Source organism: Lolium rigidum, chromosome 3 (genome assembly GCF_022539505.1).
Source record: "Lolium rigidum isolate FL_2022 chromosome 3, APGP_CSIRO_Lrig_0.1, whole genome shotgun sequence".
Classification (NCBI taxonomy): Eukaryota; Viridiplantae; Streptophyta; class Magnoliopsida; order Poales; family Poaceae; genus Lolium; species Lolium rigidum.
In genome coordinates, this window is record NC_061510.1 from 349,913,469 (window position 1) to 349,929,202 (window position 15,734).

The window sequence follows — 15,734 nt, forward strand, 5'->3', positions numbered from 1 at the left end:
AAAAAAGGATGTGTCATCCTATAGTTGATACTTTGATGTGGGGTGAGGATATCCTTCTATTTTGACCGCGATAGCAACACGATATGTATGTACCATGCTTGAGAGCGCTGCTAAATCATGTGAGAACCTGCTAGTAAATCTTGAAAGCACTGCTAACTCTAATGAGGATAAATTTAGGGAACATTGTTCCTCTCTGGACATCAATAGTATATAAACAACGTAAATGTGGACGAGGATCTAGGCGGAGATGTGGACGGGGGATTATTGATGGGTGTTGCGAGACAAAGGGACGGCAGATAAGAAGATAGAAAGGATAGAGCTTCAGCAAGTGATTTCATACGCTTCAAGAGAAGATACATGCACGCTAAGAAAATATTCTATATTTAATACTCCCTCCGGTCCTAAATAGAAGCCATATAATTGATGGCACAAAAATTAAGAAACACATATTTAGAAAAAATTATGTTTGGCTAGGGTTAACCGTAAGTAATTGCCGTGAGCTAATAGAGGACTTTGCATAAGATAAGTAAACATAATCAAATCTCCAAAAACATTGTCCATATAAGTGGAGCAACGCAATAAACCTTATATTCCGGAATTTTCTCAAAAAACTATATGGCTTATATATAGGAACGGAGGGAGTATATATATATACACATATATATATATATATATATATATAATTAAAAATAGATTCGGTTGTATTCTTTCATGAACTTAAACTTATCGAAATTAACCGGTGCCAACAACACTAACCAAAGTAACAATTACCGTACTATGCTGAAGCTCACAACTAACAGTAAGAGTTCCTACTCATATATTACCCAAGTAACCAAATGCATCTTGCCAGATGGTATCCTAAAGCACAAATCTGTGAAGATTCAATCTATATTCCCTTTCACTCTGTCTAGCATTGTTCCTACCTTTGAGCTTATGTAAATCTTGGATATCCTATCGATAATCCTGAAAATGCAGACTACTGCTTCTTGCACTTGGCTAAACTCTCGAGCAAGTAAACTTGACTCCAAAACTCCAACCGGCATCATGGTTAAAGCAAAGAAGACCTGTAATTTTCAAGAAACAGTGGTGGCAATGAGAAGAGGTCTCAAATAGGTCATTATCACAAGCATATTAGCTATATCTGATTGGTATATCTGCAAAAAAGGAAACACGGGGATCCCTCATCTCTAGTAAAAGAAAACATGTAATTAATCATGGAAGCTGATATTTAGTGCATGCTAAAATAAAGCAGATGAGTGCTTTGAGGTTGTGGTATTGCAGAAAATGTGAAGTTCGATCCTAACATCTTGACCCTTCAAAAGTCACAAGCCTAACATGGTATTGTGAATAAGAAACAGTAGCCATGTTAGTTCCCATGTTAAACAATTTTATGGAAAAAAATCATAAATAACATGCATACAAATTACAAAAACAAAAACCTGACAAGTTACACACAAGTTTTAAATAATTCCAAACGCCATGGTAAATAAGTTGAGGTACGATCCATTAGATTATCTCATCATACGTATATAGGTATTGCTCTCCGAGCACATTGAACATTATTTTTCTTCAACGCCTGCAAATGCATATGGCCATCTAACCTGGTGGGGCTAATCCTATTTTTTAACAACCATTTTCTCAAAATTGCATGTAAATGAAATATTAGACTGTTTACCTTGAAGATTATTGCTCAATAATCCACCATTATACCAGACATCTAGTGTGACCTGCCAAGGTTTGTGCATTTTGACAATGGATTTTCTTCGCACCTGCAAGAGAAATGAATCCAAGTTCAGGCGAGATAGAGCATAGTGGAGCTTCTAGATTACAAATGAACAAGTTTGACTCAAGATGATAGCTGAAAATCATTTTGCAACCCCCCGTTTCAGCATAATAGAGCTATCCGCTTGTTAACAACTTTCTAGTCCTGACTATGCCATTGAAAAGCTAACCAAACCATGGAAAATAATTAACAAGGATTTTAACAACCAAAGCTCTCAAAATAAAAGCAGAAGCTAGTTGCATAATACTTGCTAGTTTAGCGGACATCAGGTGCCATATTTGCCTCCAAAATAATCCCCATATCTAACAGATTTCTCCAGTGCGAGTTGTTGTATTTCATATCTAAAAAAACTAATCGGCCATGTCTAATCAATAATAGAAAAAGTTTCCCCGTTACTAAAATACATGTTTTCCAAGTGTGCATAAGTATTTACCTTACCATTTGACATACATTTATACACATATTTGATTCTTTGGGGTGTCCCTTTACACTTAAACACTTGAGTATGGTAGATTGTTTTTTGATCTGTTTTTTTCTAAAAAAGCATCAAAATGGGTATTGTGAAACAAATTGCAATTAGATAGCATACCTTTCCAGCTCATGAACAATTGGAACACCATTCAGTTGTACATAGTGGCAAATGTTTGGTGCTCAACAACATTTTGCTAGCAGAACGGGCACATGGCGAGTATCCTATATTACAGAAGTAAGTTTATATATGCAAATAGACTACAAAAAGGAATCTGAAGGTTATCATTTTTTCTCATTCGTGGGACAGTTGAAAATAAATTGGCTCCTTACAAGTCCTATCTGAATATGTCCATCTTTTTTTCTCTTGCCACCTTAATATTTTTTACTTGAACCAACATTAAGACTGGAACTACACCAACTGCACCGCCTGAAAAGGATGGCACAATAGATCTATCTGACAATAGAACATGCAAGAAAAGTTATTAAATCCCGCAAGATAACAAGCTTTTAAAGCACCTTAAAAGAAGAGGCACATATACATCTTTGAAAGACATACCACAAAGGCTTAATATCAGTTCAAGCTGCATCAATATAAAAGAGATACTACATTATGTCTCGTAAGAACAAGAAGATCTTGGAAAAACTAAGGAACACAGCATAGGTTTTTTAAAAGGAACAATTATCAACAAAATTGACAGAATGATGAAGCCGACACTTACGGTTGAAGACATGCTAAGACAGGATACTATTAATAAAAGCATACTGTCCTTCAAGACTTTTCGCATGATTCCTTGTTGGTGTCGCTTTAAGGTTTCAAAGAGAAAACAATATTTATGAAATCTTATTTTTTTCAACAAAATAAGCCTTTCCGCAGCTGCTTGGGAGTTTGGTGTTTTGCTTGCAACCACCAATCCATAAGGGTCTCCTACCCATTTGGCGCTCTTGCTATCATTCTGAGCCATGCCAGCACTTCATCCCAAGTTACCCTAGCAAAAGGCATTCAAGCATTAGGTGGCACATTGTTTTTGGGGCCTGGTCGGAGAGAAGGCATCATGAGTGGTGCTATAGGCCATGTCTTGCTAGGCGCTCCACATTACTGTTTACATATTACTGACAAAGTCTGGGCAGAATCATGATGTAAAATAAAAAATATCAAGCTGAATTAACATTTATATCATAGATGTCAACGGAGGGAGCATGGTGATCAAGGTAGAATTCGAGATGAATGGCTGAGAATGTGGTGTAGCTTACCTTTTATATCTCTTCAAAATTGGACAAGAATAGGCTATACATCTTGCAGTCATGAGGCGCCACCGAGGCGGATATTTGCCCCTGAGCGGAGGATGACGAGTGCTGCACGAGAAGACGGAAATTGTTATGAACTCTAGAACCTGCAGTGCATTATTAGAAAAGGCAAAGAGCTTTGAAGAAAGCGAGTTTACCGCCCATAGATCACAGACAGTGACGGCGGCAGATGTAGGGAGCCCAACGCTTGACCAATATGCAGTAATGGTTGCCTGGTACCCCTGCATGTTCCATAGAACCACGACTTTTCTGTTGCCGGTGAGCGGACCGGCCCATACCTACAAACAATTACGCAATTACAGACTTTGAATCATGCTATTATTTTTTTGTCTTGCTTTGATATGGCTCAAGCTTCGTCATGGAAGTCAGGACTAAGGGGTTTGAATTGAGCAATACCTTCAAACCATTATTAGATTGCACCTTCTTTCCCTGGACACCTAGGCTGTCTGTTATAAAAAATGTTGTTTGAGTACACTGAAATCCCATTGGAACATGTTGGGCAAGTAAGTGGAAGATAATACTTGCCTTGGTTGACAGCGATGACCTCCGAGTTGCTGATTATGCCCTTTGTCGCCTGGCTCATCGAGCGCACATCCCACCCAATCAGAATAGGAGCCTACACAAATCATACCGGGATCGCAGGAGGAAATGCAGAAAATTTTGAGAATTGAAGCAACATTATTAAATGCATATGGGGGGACATGTGTACCTTGGCAAGTGCCCAGATGCTGAAGTGCGAGCGGTACTCAGCTTCAATCATCCCACCGTTCCCAACTTCAAGCATGTTAGGATCTGAGATTGGAGCAGAACATCAGTTCGAATCTAACATATAGCTTGTCAATCTCCAATACTGGCACAGAGTTGTCTGAAACTCCTACCATCCCATCCACCAGGTCCGGCGTAGGAGGCCCATTCGTCATTCTGGTCCGCACGGGATTTCATGCTGAAGTAACAACGTATCTTACGATCAATCTTTCTAATTCCAGTAGCTACTTGACCAAAATTCTAGAGTTGATGAAATGAGCGGCACCTGTTCCAGTTGTCGGCGATGTCACCAGTTGTCCTCCAGCTATTACCCATGCCACCTGCCCATGTAGCAGGGTTGTTGTGCTGTTGTCTCCCCTAAACAGCGAACCGCAGTAGTGTCTTATGCAGAGCAAACTCACCATTCACAGAGTGAGAAGAAGATGTTCTTCCCGTATTTCCTGATGGCGTTGCTCATCTTAGTATATCTGCATGAGCCATGACAATTTACTTCGCAATCTAACACGTAAGACTCAATGCACTGGTACTGTTTGCAGTATTGTTCTCTTCACCTTTCCACCATATTCCTGCCACCATTATTGCAGTTGTCGTACTCCCTGGATTTGAGAAAGCAAGAAAATAAAGAACATCAGGATTTATTGTGTCGGTTTGCCATATGGCATTCGGTAAGTAGTTTTAAGGTGCATACCCAAGACGAGAAAGTTTTCACATCTGACTCGGATCTGCAGTGTCGAATCTTGATCTGGTGGATACCAGGAAATTCTCCACCGTTCCCCTAAACCGTTCGGCTTTGCTCGGCTCTTGATGATCTCCACTTTCCCCTCTCTTTTCTGGTCATGGTGGCCGGATTGAAGGTGTGGGGATCTGGGGAGGGGCGCTGATGCGCGGCATATCCTCATATCCGAAGAGGGTCGCTGGTGGTGTTGCTCCCCCGATCCGCTTGACCTACAATCCAAGAAGGCCAGATTTAGGTCATGGCGATGGGGAGATATTGGGCCACTGCGTGATCTTGTCGCTGGCCAGGAGGAAGAGAGGGATATGGGTGGAGGTCGTCGGCGCTGTTGAGCGAGATGTGGGGGTGAGATGGGAGTGGGACTCCCGCCGGGTGGGCCTAAAGCGAGGGGACGCGCAGAAGGACGGGTGAGACGACGAAAGGGTAAGTCGTAGTGGCAGAATAGGGAACATCTTCCTCCTTTTTAAGTAGCGTAGAAACACAAGGGATAAGATAAGCATCACTCCATGCTTCCGTAGCCCAATATCCTAATAAGTTTGGATTCCACATAAAGTATAACGGATATGTAAGTGAGCTTTGTTTTGTAGAAAACTCGACAATTCACTAACTATGCTATATTAACTTTTACAGTTTCGTTGAACATTCTATTATTTGATTTAAAACCATCAGGTAATCCTAAATAACTTTTGGATGCGATTATCATGTGTTATCTAGCATGCCATATCATATACTGTATCCGGGTGTCATGTTCGGAATCAGATATTTTATGTATCAAACTTCTCCAAACCTTTTATGATATGTAAAACGGATTGAAAAACGAATCGGTGCGGAAATGATCATATTCATTTGCATCCTGAAAAAAATACACATCCAATATTTCACCCATCTCGGAAGACAAATCTCACCAAAAGTATCTCATTAATACAGTTAGTAACCATTCAACGGGCCACATCTCAACAATATAGATGGAACTATAACAGAAACTCAATTCGGCTCCCGGGTCCGTATGATCCCTCTACCATAAAAACATATTTCCAAGCATCAAAAAATTTTGATAAAAAAATTTACATGTACATCTCCATAATATATGTGCATTCGTCAAGTTTGTCGAAAAAATAATATTTTTTGTAGTCTAAGCGAAAAAGAGAAAATTTATCTTGTGACAAGTATGTGTTTCAGCACCGAATTTTGTCTTTTTTACACACGTCACATGACATGTCGATTTTTCATGAAACGACTTTGTGAGCGCATAGCACATGAAGATGTACGTGCGAAATTTTTGTTTCAAATTTTTGACATTTTAAAATGTGTCTAACATGTATTTCAAAATAAAGGGAGCATACGCTCCCATGTGCCAAAACATCACTCCCGAACTATAACACTTTGCAAAAGTTAGCCATGCTCCAACGGTTTCTTTTTTTTATGGGACGTAGTGTCTAACTTGAAATTCTATATTTTGCTCGACGCGACACGGATGGCCGGCGCCGCGGACCCCGCATATTGTCGTAGGCCCATTTCACGAGTTTTCTTTTCCCATTTTTGGTTTTGTCATTTTTTTCCTTGGTTTTTTGTTTGCTACAAGGTTTATTTGGTTTTCTCTTTTCTTCTTCCGGTTTTCTACTAGCTCTTTTTCTAGGGGTTTTATTATGGTTTTTGCTTGTGGTTTCATTTTAAATTTATCTTTTAGATTTACATTTTTCCCTGTTCTATTTTATTTTTCCCTTTTTTGTCTTCTTTTCTTTTCACTTATCATTTTATTTTATTTTTGTTTTATATAAATGGCCATGCTTCTAGGAAAAAATGTTTATGGCCTAAAAAAAGCCTTCACGCTAATGGGTACAAAAAAATGTTCATGAGGTTTAAGACAATGTTCTTGTCATTTAAATAACTATATTATGGATTCAACAAAATGTATCGGTTCCAAAAAATCATGGGTAATCATTGATGAGGTTGAGAAACATATTTTTACAGGGTTGAAAATAAGTTTCTTTTCATAGTTAAGTTGGTGACCCATTGAGAAAAATGTTGTACGATGTTAAAAAGAGTGCTCACAGATTCTACAAATAGGTTAACAATTTCGATGAAATGTTTGTGAGTTTTGTGAAAGTTGTTTATTGATTTAAAAAAAACGTTCAACTGATTCACATAAATGCTCATGGGGATCAAAAAATATGTTCATAGATTCAAAAAAATGTTTATTCCTATTAAAAAGGTGTTCATGTTGTTTGAAAAAAATGTCCACAATGTTTTGAAATTATTCATGAGTTCGAAAATTACATTCACGAACTCAAAAAATCATGTATTTGGAAAATTACTCATGATTTTAAACAATACTTTTATGTTTGTGAAACAGAATACTTAGCAGGTTATAAAGAACATTCATGTTACATCTTTAAAATAAAGGTAAATAATCCCCTTCTATAAAAATAATAAATAAATAAAATATAAATATAAAAGAAATGCGGCATAGAAAAAAGGAGTAAAAAGGTAAACTAAAAACTAAAAAATACGCATACAATATTTCACACATCTTGGAAGAAAAATCTCACGAAAACTCTCTCATTAATACACTTATTAAGCATTCAACCAACCACGTGTCAACGATATAGATGAAACAATAACACTTTGCAAAAGTTAGCCATGTTCTAACGATTTCTTATTTGTTTTTTATGGGAACGTAGTGTCTAACTTGAAATCCTATATTCCGCTCAACACGCCACGGCTGGCCGGTGATGACCCACAAGTATAGGGGATCGCAACAGTCTTCGAGGGAAGTATTACCCAATTTATTGATTCGACACAAGGGGAGACAAAGAATACTTGAAAGCCTTAACAGCGGAGTTGTCAATTCAGCTGCACCTGGAAACGGACTTGCTCGCAAGAGTTTATCGATAGTAACAGTTTTATAGCAGCAGCAGTAGTGAAATAACGAGTAGCGAGTAACAAAGACAGCAGTAGTGATTTTAGTAAACAGCGAGGATTAAAATATCGTAGGCACGGGGACGGATGACGGGCGTTGCATGGATGAGAGAAACTCATGTAACAATCATAGCAGGGCATTTGCAGATAATAATAAAACGGTATTCAAGTACTAATCAATCAATAGGCATGTGTTCCAATTATAGTCGTACGTGCTCGCAATGAGAAACTTGCACAACATCTTTTGTCCTACCAGCCGGTGGCAGCCGGGCCTCAAGGGAAACTACTGGATATTAAGGTACTCCTTTTAATAGAGTACCGGAGCAAAGCATTAACACTCCGTGAACACATGTGATCCTCACATCACTACCATCCCCTCCGGTTGTCCCGATTTCGTCACTTCGGGGCCATTGGTTCCGGACGAGTGACATGTGTATACAACTTGCGGGTAAGATCATAAACAACGAATATCATGATGAAATAATAACATGTTCAGATCTGAGATCATGGCACTCGGGCCCTAGTGACAAGCATTAAGCATAACAAGTTGCAACAATATCATAAAAGTACCATCTACGGACACTAGGCACTATGCCCTAACAATCTTATGCTATTACATGACCAATCTCATCCAATCCCTACCATCCCCTTCGGCCTACAGCGGGGGAATTACTCACACATGGATGGGGGAAACATTGCTGGTTGATGGAGAGGCGTTGGCGGTGATGGCGGTGATGATCTCCTCCAATTCCCCGTCCCGGCGGAGTGCCAGAACGGAGACTTCTGGCTCCCGCGACGGAGTTTCGCGATGTGGCGGCGTTCTGGAGGGTTTCTGGCGACTTCGACTTCTCTTCGTGCGTTTTTAGGTCGAGGCGAATAAGTAGTCCGAAGGGGGGCGTCGGAGGCCGACCGAGGGGGCCACACTACATGGCCGCGCGGGCCCCCCCTAGGCCGCGCCGCCATGTAGTGTGGGGCCCTCGGGCCTCCACTTCAATTGCCCTTCCGGCTCCGTCATTATTCTGGGAAAATAGGCCCTTTCGTCAAAATCCCGAGGTTTTTCCCGAAAGTTGGATTTCTGCACAAAAACGAGACACCGTAACAGCTTCTGCTGAAAACAGCGTTAGTCCGTGTTAGTTGCATCCAAAATACACAAATTAGAGGCAAAACAATAGCAAAAGTGTTCGGGAAAGTAGATACGTTTTGGACGTATCAGCCGGCGCAACACCCCACGTAGTGTCGTAGCCCTATTTCACGAGTTTTCGTTTTCCTTTTTTTGTTTGTAGCAAGGTTTTATTTGGTTTTCTATCTTCTTCTTTCGGTTTTCTACTAGTTCTTTTTTCTATGAGTTTTTATTATGGTTTTTTTGTGGTTTTATTTTAGATTATGTTTTGTCTCTATTCTATTTCATTTTTTCCTTTTTATTTTCTTTTCACTTCCCATTTTTTTATTTTCTTATACGAATGGCCATGCTTGTGGGAAAAAATGTTCATGGTCTAAAAAAAACCTTCATGAGGATAAGGAAAATGCTACTACCTCCATACCGGTTTAAAGGGCAATTACGCATTTTGAGAAAGAAATTTGACTACAAATTTAGTCAATAAAATATAAGATATATGCCAATATAAGATATATGCCACAAAAATAATACCGTTGGATTGATATTGTAAATAAGTTTCCAATGGTATAATTTTTGTAATATATATCCCATATTTTATTGACCAAATTGTTAGTCAAAGTTTTTTCTCGAAAAACGTAATTGCCCTGTAAACCGGTATGGAGGGAGTAATGAGTTTGAAAAAATGTTAATGAGGTTTAAGACAATGTTCTTGGCATTGAAATAGGTATATTTACGGATTCAAACAAATGTACCGATTCCAAAAATCATTGATGGGGTTGAGAAACATATTTTATAGGGTGGAAAATATGTTTCCTTTCATAGTTAAATTCATGACTCGTGGAGAAAAATGTTGTATGAGGTTAAAAAAAGATGTCATGGACAAATAGGTTAATAGTTTCAAGAAAATGTTCCCGAGTTTTTAAAAAGTTGTTCATTGATTTTAAACAACGTTAACAGATTCACATAAATGTTCATGGGGATCAAAAAATATGTTCATAGATTCAAAAAAAAGTTTGTTCATATTGAAAAGTTGTTCATGTTGTTTGAAAAAATGTCTACAATGTCATGAGTTCTAAAATTACATTCAAGAACGCAAAAAGAAGTTCATGCCATTTGGAAAAATACTCATAGTTCAAAAAATTTACTTTTATGTTTGTGAAACAAAATAATTAGTGGGTTATAAAAAACATTCATGTTACATCTTTAAAATAAAATTAAATATTCTCCTTCTTCAAAAAGCAATAATTAAATAAAATATAAATATAAAAGATAAAATAAAGTGAAAACTAAAAAAAAAGGAAAACAAGACGGCGTTAACTGGCTGGGCGGCTGGCCCACCGCGGTTCTCTATGGGCTGCGCTTGTCGCCCGTGGTCTCTTCGCGCGGTGGCTGGGCCTTGCTCGCAGAAGCTAACGAGGCCCGTGGTCTTTTTCTTCGCACTTGCGTTCCGACACGGGCACGGCCCATGGCACAGTGTCACGCAGACGTGGCATTCCATTTGAGGCTTCCCTCCCCACATTTCCTCTCGGTTGCGGCCGCCGGCGCCGCCGCGATCTCGTCGGCTTCTGCGTTGCACCGGCGGAGACCGTGGCGCGCGACGCCAGGGAGGTCTGCCGCCGCCGCGCCCATGGCCGATCGCAAGCGCAGCGTCGTGGAGACCTTCTCCAGGCTCCGGGAGCAGGGCAAGGCACGTGCTCCTTACGCCTTAACCTTTGCTTCGCGCTATGATTTAGAGGGCGCTATGCGTGCGGCTGCTGACGTGCTGTGTGTGTCGGATGAGGGTGGACGGCGGAGTAGAGCAATGCTAGTACTGCTTTTACCTTTTTTGGAGGAACAAGCTTACCTACGTTAACAAGTTAAGAATTGCTGCTTGAGGTGTATTGTATAAGCTTGCCACTGTTCAGAATCTGTTCGTCTAACTGTCTGAATTGCTTAGAATATGGTACTCCAAGTAATACCAATATTCCCCAATCAATATGCCGTTACAGATTGGGGAATATTGGTATTACATGTAGTACTCTTACTCTCAGTGCGGAAAATTGTAGCACAACAACAGGGTGTCAGGATTGCACATATTTCTGGGGTAGGGTTTATTTAATCCGTTTTGCCTAACCTTGAATTTTTCCAGACCGCGTTCATCCCATTCATCACCGCCGGTGACCCTGATTTGGCAACCACAGCGAAAGCGTTGAAGATCCTAGATGCCTGCGGCTCGGATGTGATTGAGCTTGGTGTACCTTACTCCGATCCATTGGCTGATGGTCCGGTTATTCAGGTACACTTTCGACTATATTTGTACTTGTCAGCTTTTGTATTTGTCATGGGTTACAACTGTTTTTTTTGCTTCACAATCATTTCAGGCTGCAGCATACCGTGCGCTGAAGGGAGGCACTACACTCAGTTCTGTCTTAGCGATGCTCAAGGAGGTTATACCGGAACTGTCTTGTCCTATTGTTCTCTTCACATACTGCAACCCAATTCTCAAGCTTGGAGTGCGGAACTTCATGAATAATATTAAACAAGCTGGTGTAAATGGTATATTTTCTTACATGGTAGTCAATAATACGAACTTGTGATGTTTTCTACTAATTAGTGTATCATATTTCTTGATTTTGCGATTTCTGTTGGTCTTGAGTATAATGTGACCTTAGCTTCTGTTCTCTAATATTCCCTCCGTTCCAAATTAGTTGACTTAACTTTTTTTCAAAATGGGTGAACCTATACACTAAAACACGTCTAGATACATGTGTATCTATACCAAATCTGACCAAAGGTTCGTCAACTAATTTGGGATGGAGGGAGTACTATTGATTAGTAATCAAACATGGAAGTCAGAGCAGAAAGGCAAATATTCAGGCAAGAGGAAGTCAGATAGTGGCATCTTTAAGGAATGAGAACAAATGTTCTTTTACTCTTTAAAAGAGAGGACCCATTTGAAGTATTTCAAGACACTTCCCTTCAGTTCGTCGTCAAGTGTAACAATTTGTCATTCAATTACAGAACGATTCTTGCATAATAGATTTTCTGCAGTCTGGATTGAACTGGAAATCTCTCTTTTCATTTAATCCTTTTATTTTTTTTAGAACTCCTTTCTGTACAAGAAACAAACATCAAGCCAGCATTCCACTTCATTGATATCTTTCTCTTGTGCATGAATAAGATACAGAGATGGACTAGCTAGTTGGAAATTGACTGTTCTAATTCAGTTCCTTAAAATTTCATGACCATACAGCAACCTTTTCGCATGGTCTCTGCAATCCTCGATTACTGGAAATTGATGAAAATAGCTGATTATTTTCAAAAATAGATTAGCTTTTGAACCTGATCACATGCTCTTCCATGAACTGATGTTGTTTTTTCAATTTACAAAAATGTATGTGTAGTTCTTGTAGTAGTTGTGTGGTTGTTGATTTGCACTTGTTATATCTGCAGGTCTTGTCGTACCTGATCTTCCTTTGGAGGAGACAACATTACTAAGGAGTGAGGCCACTATGCACAGCATAGAGCTGGTTGGTCCTCACTCTCATCTTGTCATGTAATAATGTTCATTTAAAATCTGTGTTACATCAAATTATCTACAACCTGGACAAGATTGGTCCATTGGATGAGAAATAAGACCAGTTCAAATGACCCCACTGGGTCAGGCGAGTTTGACCAAGCCAGGCCACGTTCAGAAATTCAGGGCAGTTTTTTTTCTCAACACACATCTAAATGCACATCATTTGTACTAGAAGGAAGCACCGAGATGGCACGAGGTTTTACAGCCAATTCGGGGAAAAAAGAAGCAAAGCACAAAGCTAAGGCAAAGCAAAAGAAATTCAGGGGAGTCTGGTTTTAGATCCTTATAAGTTATAATTACAATGGTAAACGTGAATATGTTTGAACTGCACTACCTAGTTAGAATGGTGTCACAGCAAAACGTTATGTGGATATAAGGTGAACTTATAACCAAGAAAGTTATCTTTAGTTCAGTCACTTATCGATTTATATTTCTCACTGTTGACTACAGGTGCTACTTACAACACCGACCACACCAACCGAGAGGATGAAGGAAATCACAAAAGTTTCGGAAGGATTTGTTTATCTTGTGAGTATCAAGAAGACACCTACTATTTGCTCGAAGTTTGTCATCAGATTTGAACATTGTTTTTACTTTTATTCCCTAGGTACTAGTTCATCTTGAGTAATATGGAATATTTGTTGACTATATGTTGTGTTTGCACTTTATTGAGACACCGTATAATTTTTCATCTCATGCTACGTATAGATACCCAGGAATTCTAGCATGTTTTAGCAGAAAAGTAGAATGGAAGCAACTGAAGTTTGCAATCTGTAAGCAATTAAATCATGGCACATGAAACAAATGAAAGGTCATTTCATCTGTAATATTCACCATCATATGATGTACGTCTACCCTATTTTTTTTATAAAAAAAAAACACTCTAATGTATTTGTACATATGGTATAACTAGCTCGTATGTTATGCAGGTGAGCGCTGTGGGAGTTACAGGTGCACGCTCAAATGTAAACTTACGTGTTGAGCATCTTCTTCAGGAGATCAAGCAGGTTTGCAAACTATAACCCTCTTCCCATCAGTAGACAGTAAACTTGAGGAAGCATTACAATTCCATCTCTAGAAAATTGTTTTGAAGAATTCTTGAAGTTAAGATAGCTTCTCCTCCTGAGCTTACAGGTTACAGACAAACCCGTGGCTGTCGGCTTTGGCATATCAACTCCAGAGCAAGCGAAGCAGGTGAATTAGGCCAGCACAACTTTCCTGTCAAGTACTATTAGGTTTGTCCTTTTGTATAGTTTTGATAGTGTTTGCTATTTGTAACACAGATCGCGGGCTGGGGAGCGGATGGTGTGATCATTGGCAGTGCAATTGTTAGACAGTTGGGTGAAGCCACTTCTCCTGAAGAAGGCCTAAAAAGAATAGAAGAGTACACCAAGAGCATCAAGGCTGCTATTCCATGAGACTAGCAGTTCCATCATGAACCAGCCAATTAGATTGTAAGCAGATCATTTATCTTGTGGTAGTCTGGTCGAAGGGCTTGGAGTCTGTAGTTCATCTATCATATTTGATTCTAGTGCTTGAAATAATATATATCTTTATGTGTTGGAATCACAAAATGATTAACAGGGAAATTCAGAAATGGTTCAGAGCTTAACTGCACGCGACCACTTTTCGTTCTCCTTTTTAGAGGGAAAATGATTGTAAAATGTTGGGTTATTGTGAGGACTTATCCTTAAAGGAATAACAGGATAAGGCCGTGGTTGCTTTATATGGCTGGCTTGAATTTTGTCATCCGAGTCAACATTCATCTCGTTTTCTATATGGATGAAGCGGGACAATGGATGCGCTGAAAATGACACTGCCTTCAGATTATTCTTCTTGCCCGTTGGAGGAGGGACAAAAGGGCTGTCAGGCTGGGCTAGAGCATTATTCCTCTGCTAGAGATTGTAAGGCTGGCGCGAATTTCTAGGTTACTAATTTGATCAACATAACATGAATTTTATAATACAAAACTTATGTCACTAGAAAGTAGAACATCTAAACTCTCTACTGATGTATGTTTTATAATATATATCTTTTATTAGGTTAGTAAAATTTACGACCTAGAGATACCTACAGTCCTTGTAATATCTAATAAAGAGAGTATTTCCTATATAATATCTAATGAAGAGAGTATTTCCTATTGTACCAGATACCGATAACGTTCTAGGTGTACACTCGTATTTGTTCCATACTCTCTTTTGAAACATGCGAGAGCTGTAGAAAACGTGGGTAAAAGATGCTCGTTTTTTTTCCGAAAGGGGAGATTATCTCTTCATCAAAGAGATGCACACGACCTAAAAAAAAGAACCATGGTCCTCCTGTATATTGGGGCTGGAAAAGTCAAGCAAATACGCATCGTTCCCGCTATGTGAAGCTACCTTCTGGCGTTCAAGAGACCGGAGGAGGAAGAAAACATTGGCTTTAACACCTGAGTTTGAGTCAATTGTTTAGCTGGATCAGCACAAAAGTGCAACTTTTGTTTGTGAATTTTATCAACACACGTGTTGAAAAAATGCAATAGGAATGATCTTTTTCGTTGGATATTCAAACAAGAAGATATCGCAATACTAAACGGCTTCTATATAGTTAGGCAGAAAAAAACAGTTCTTCCGGTGAATCGTCCCGCCAAACATTTTCAGTTTGTGCTTAGATTGAGACATACCCCAATTCCAAATTTAGTGACATAATTTTGTCTAGATGACACATTAAAATACGTCTAGATATATCGAAAGTTGTGTCACCTAATTTGCAATGGATGAAATAGTAATCACTAAATTTTCATCCAAATATTTCGTTATAATTAGTAACTTGAACGCCGGAGACCTTCATCCATGTCTAAGACATTACATGTCCTTACATATTTATCCAGAGAACATGTGTCCACCATTGGAGATGGGACCATGCACGATTCTTTTCCAAATCGAGCCTCTTTGAAAAATAAAAACAGAGAGTCTTTATCGACGAAAAGAACCTCACGGCGTTTGGCTGCCTTTCTCTTTTTGGATGAGACCAAGACAAGACAAGGATATGTTATCCTTTAGTACTCGCAGCAAAGCGAGCGAGCATTTTGTCACGTCGATGG

The 15,734-nt window shown here is 39.2% G+C and overlaps 1 protein-coding gene and 1 pseudogene across 1 annotated transcript; one reads left to right on the top strand and one right to left on the bottom strand.

Moving 5' to 3' along the window:
- Nucleotides 1-3,127: 3,127 nt before the first annotated feature.
- Nucleotides 3,128-10,722, bottom strand: LOC124697208 (annotated as a pseudogene).
- On the top strand, nt 10,667-14,264 carry LOC124700270 (tryptophan synthase alpha chain-like). The gene is made up of 8 exons (XM_047232422.1): nt 10,667-10,780; nt 11,222-11,368; nt 11,454-11,628; nt 12,526-12,602; nt 13,103-13,180; nt 13,582-13,659; nt 13,787-13,846; nt 13,936-14,264. Exons 1-8 carry the CDS (start codon nt 10,721-10,723, stop codon nt 14,068-14,070), a joined length of 810 nt encoding a protein of 269 aa, XP_047088378.1. The 5' UTR covers nt 10,667-10,720; the 3' UTR covers nt 14,071-14,264.
- Nucleotides 14,265-15,734: the final 1,470 nt, after the last annotated feature.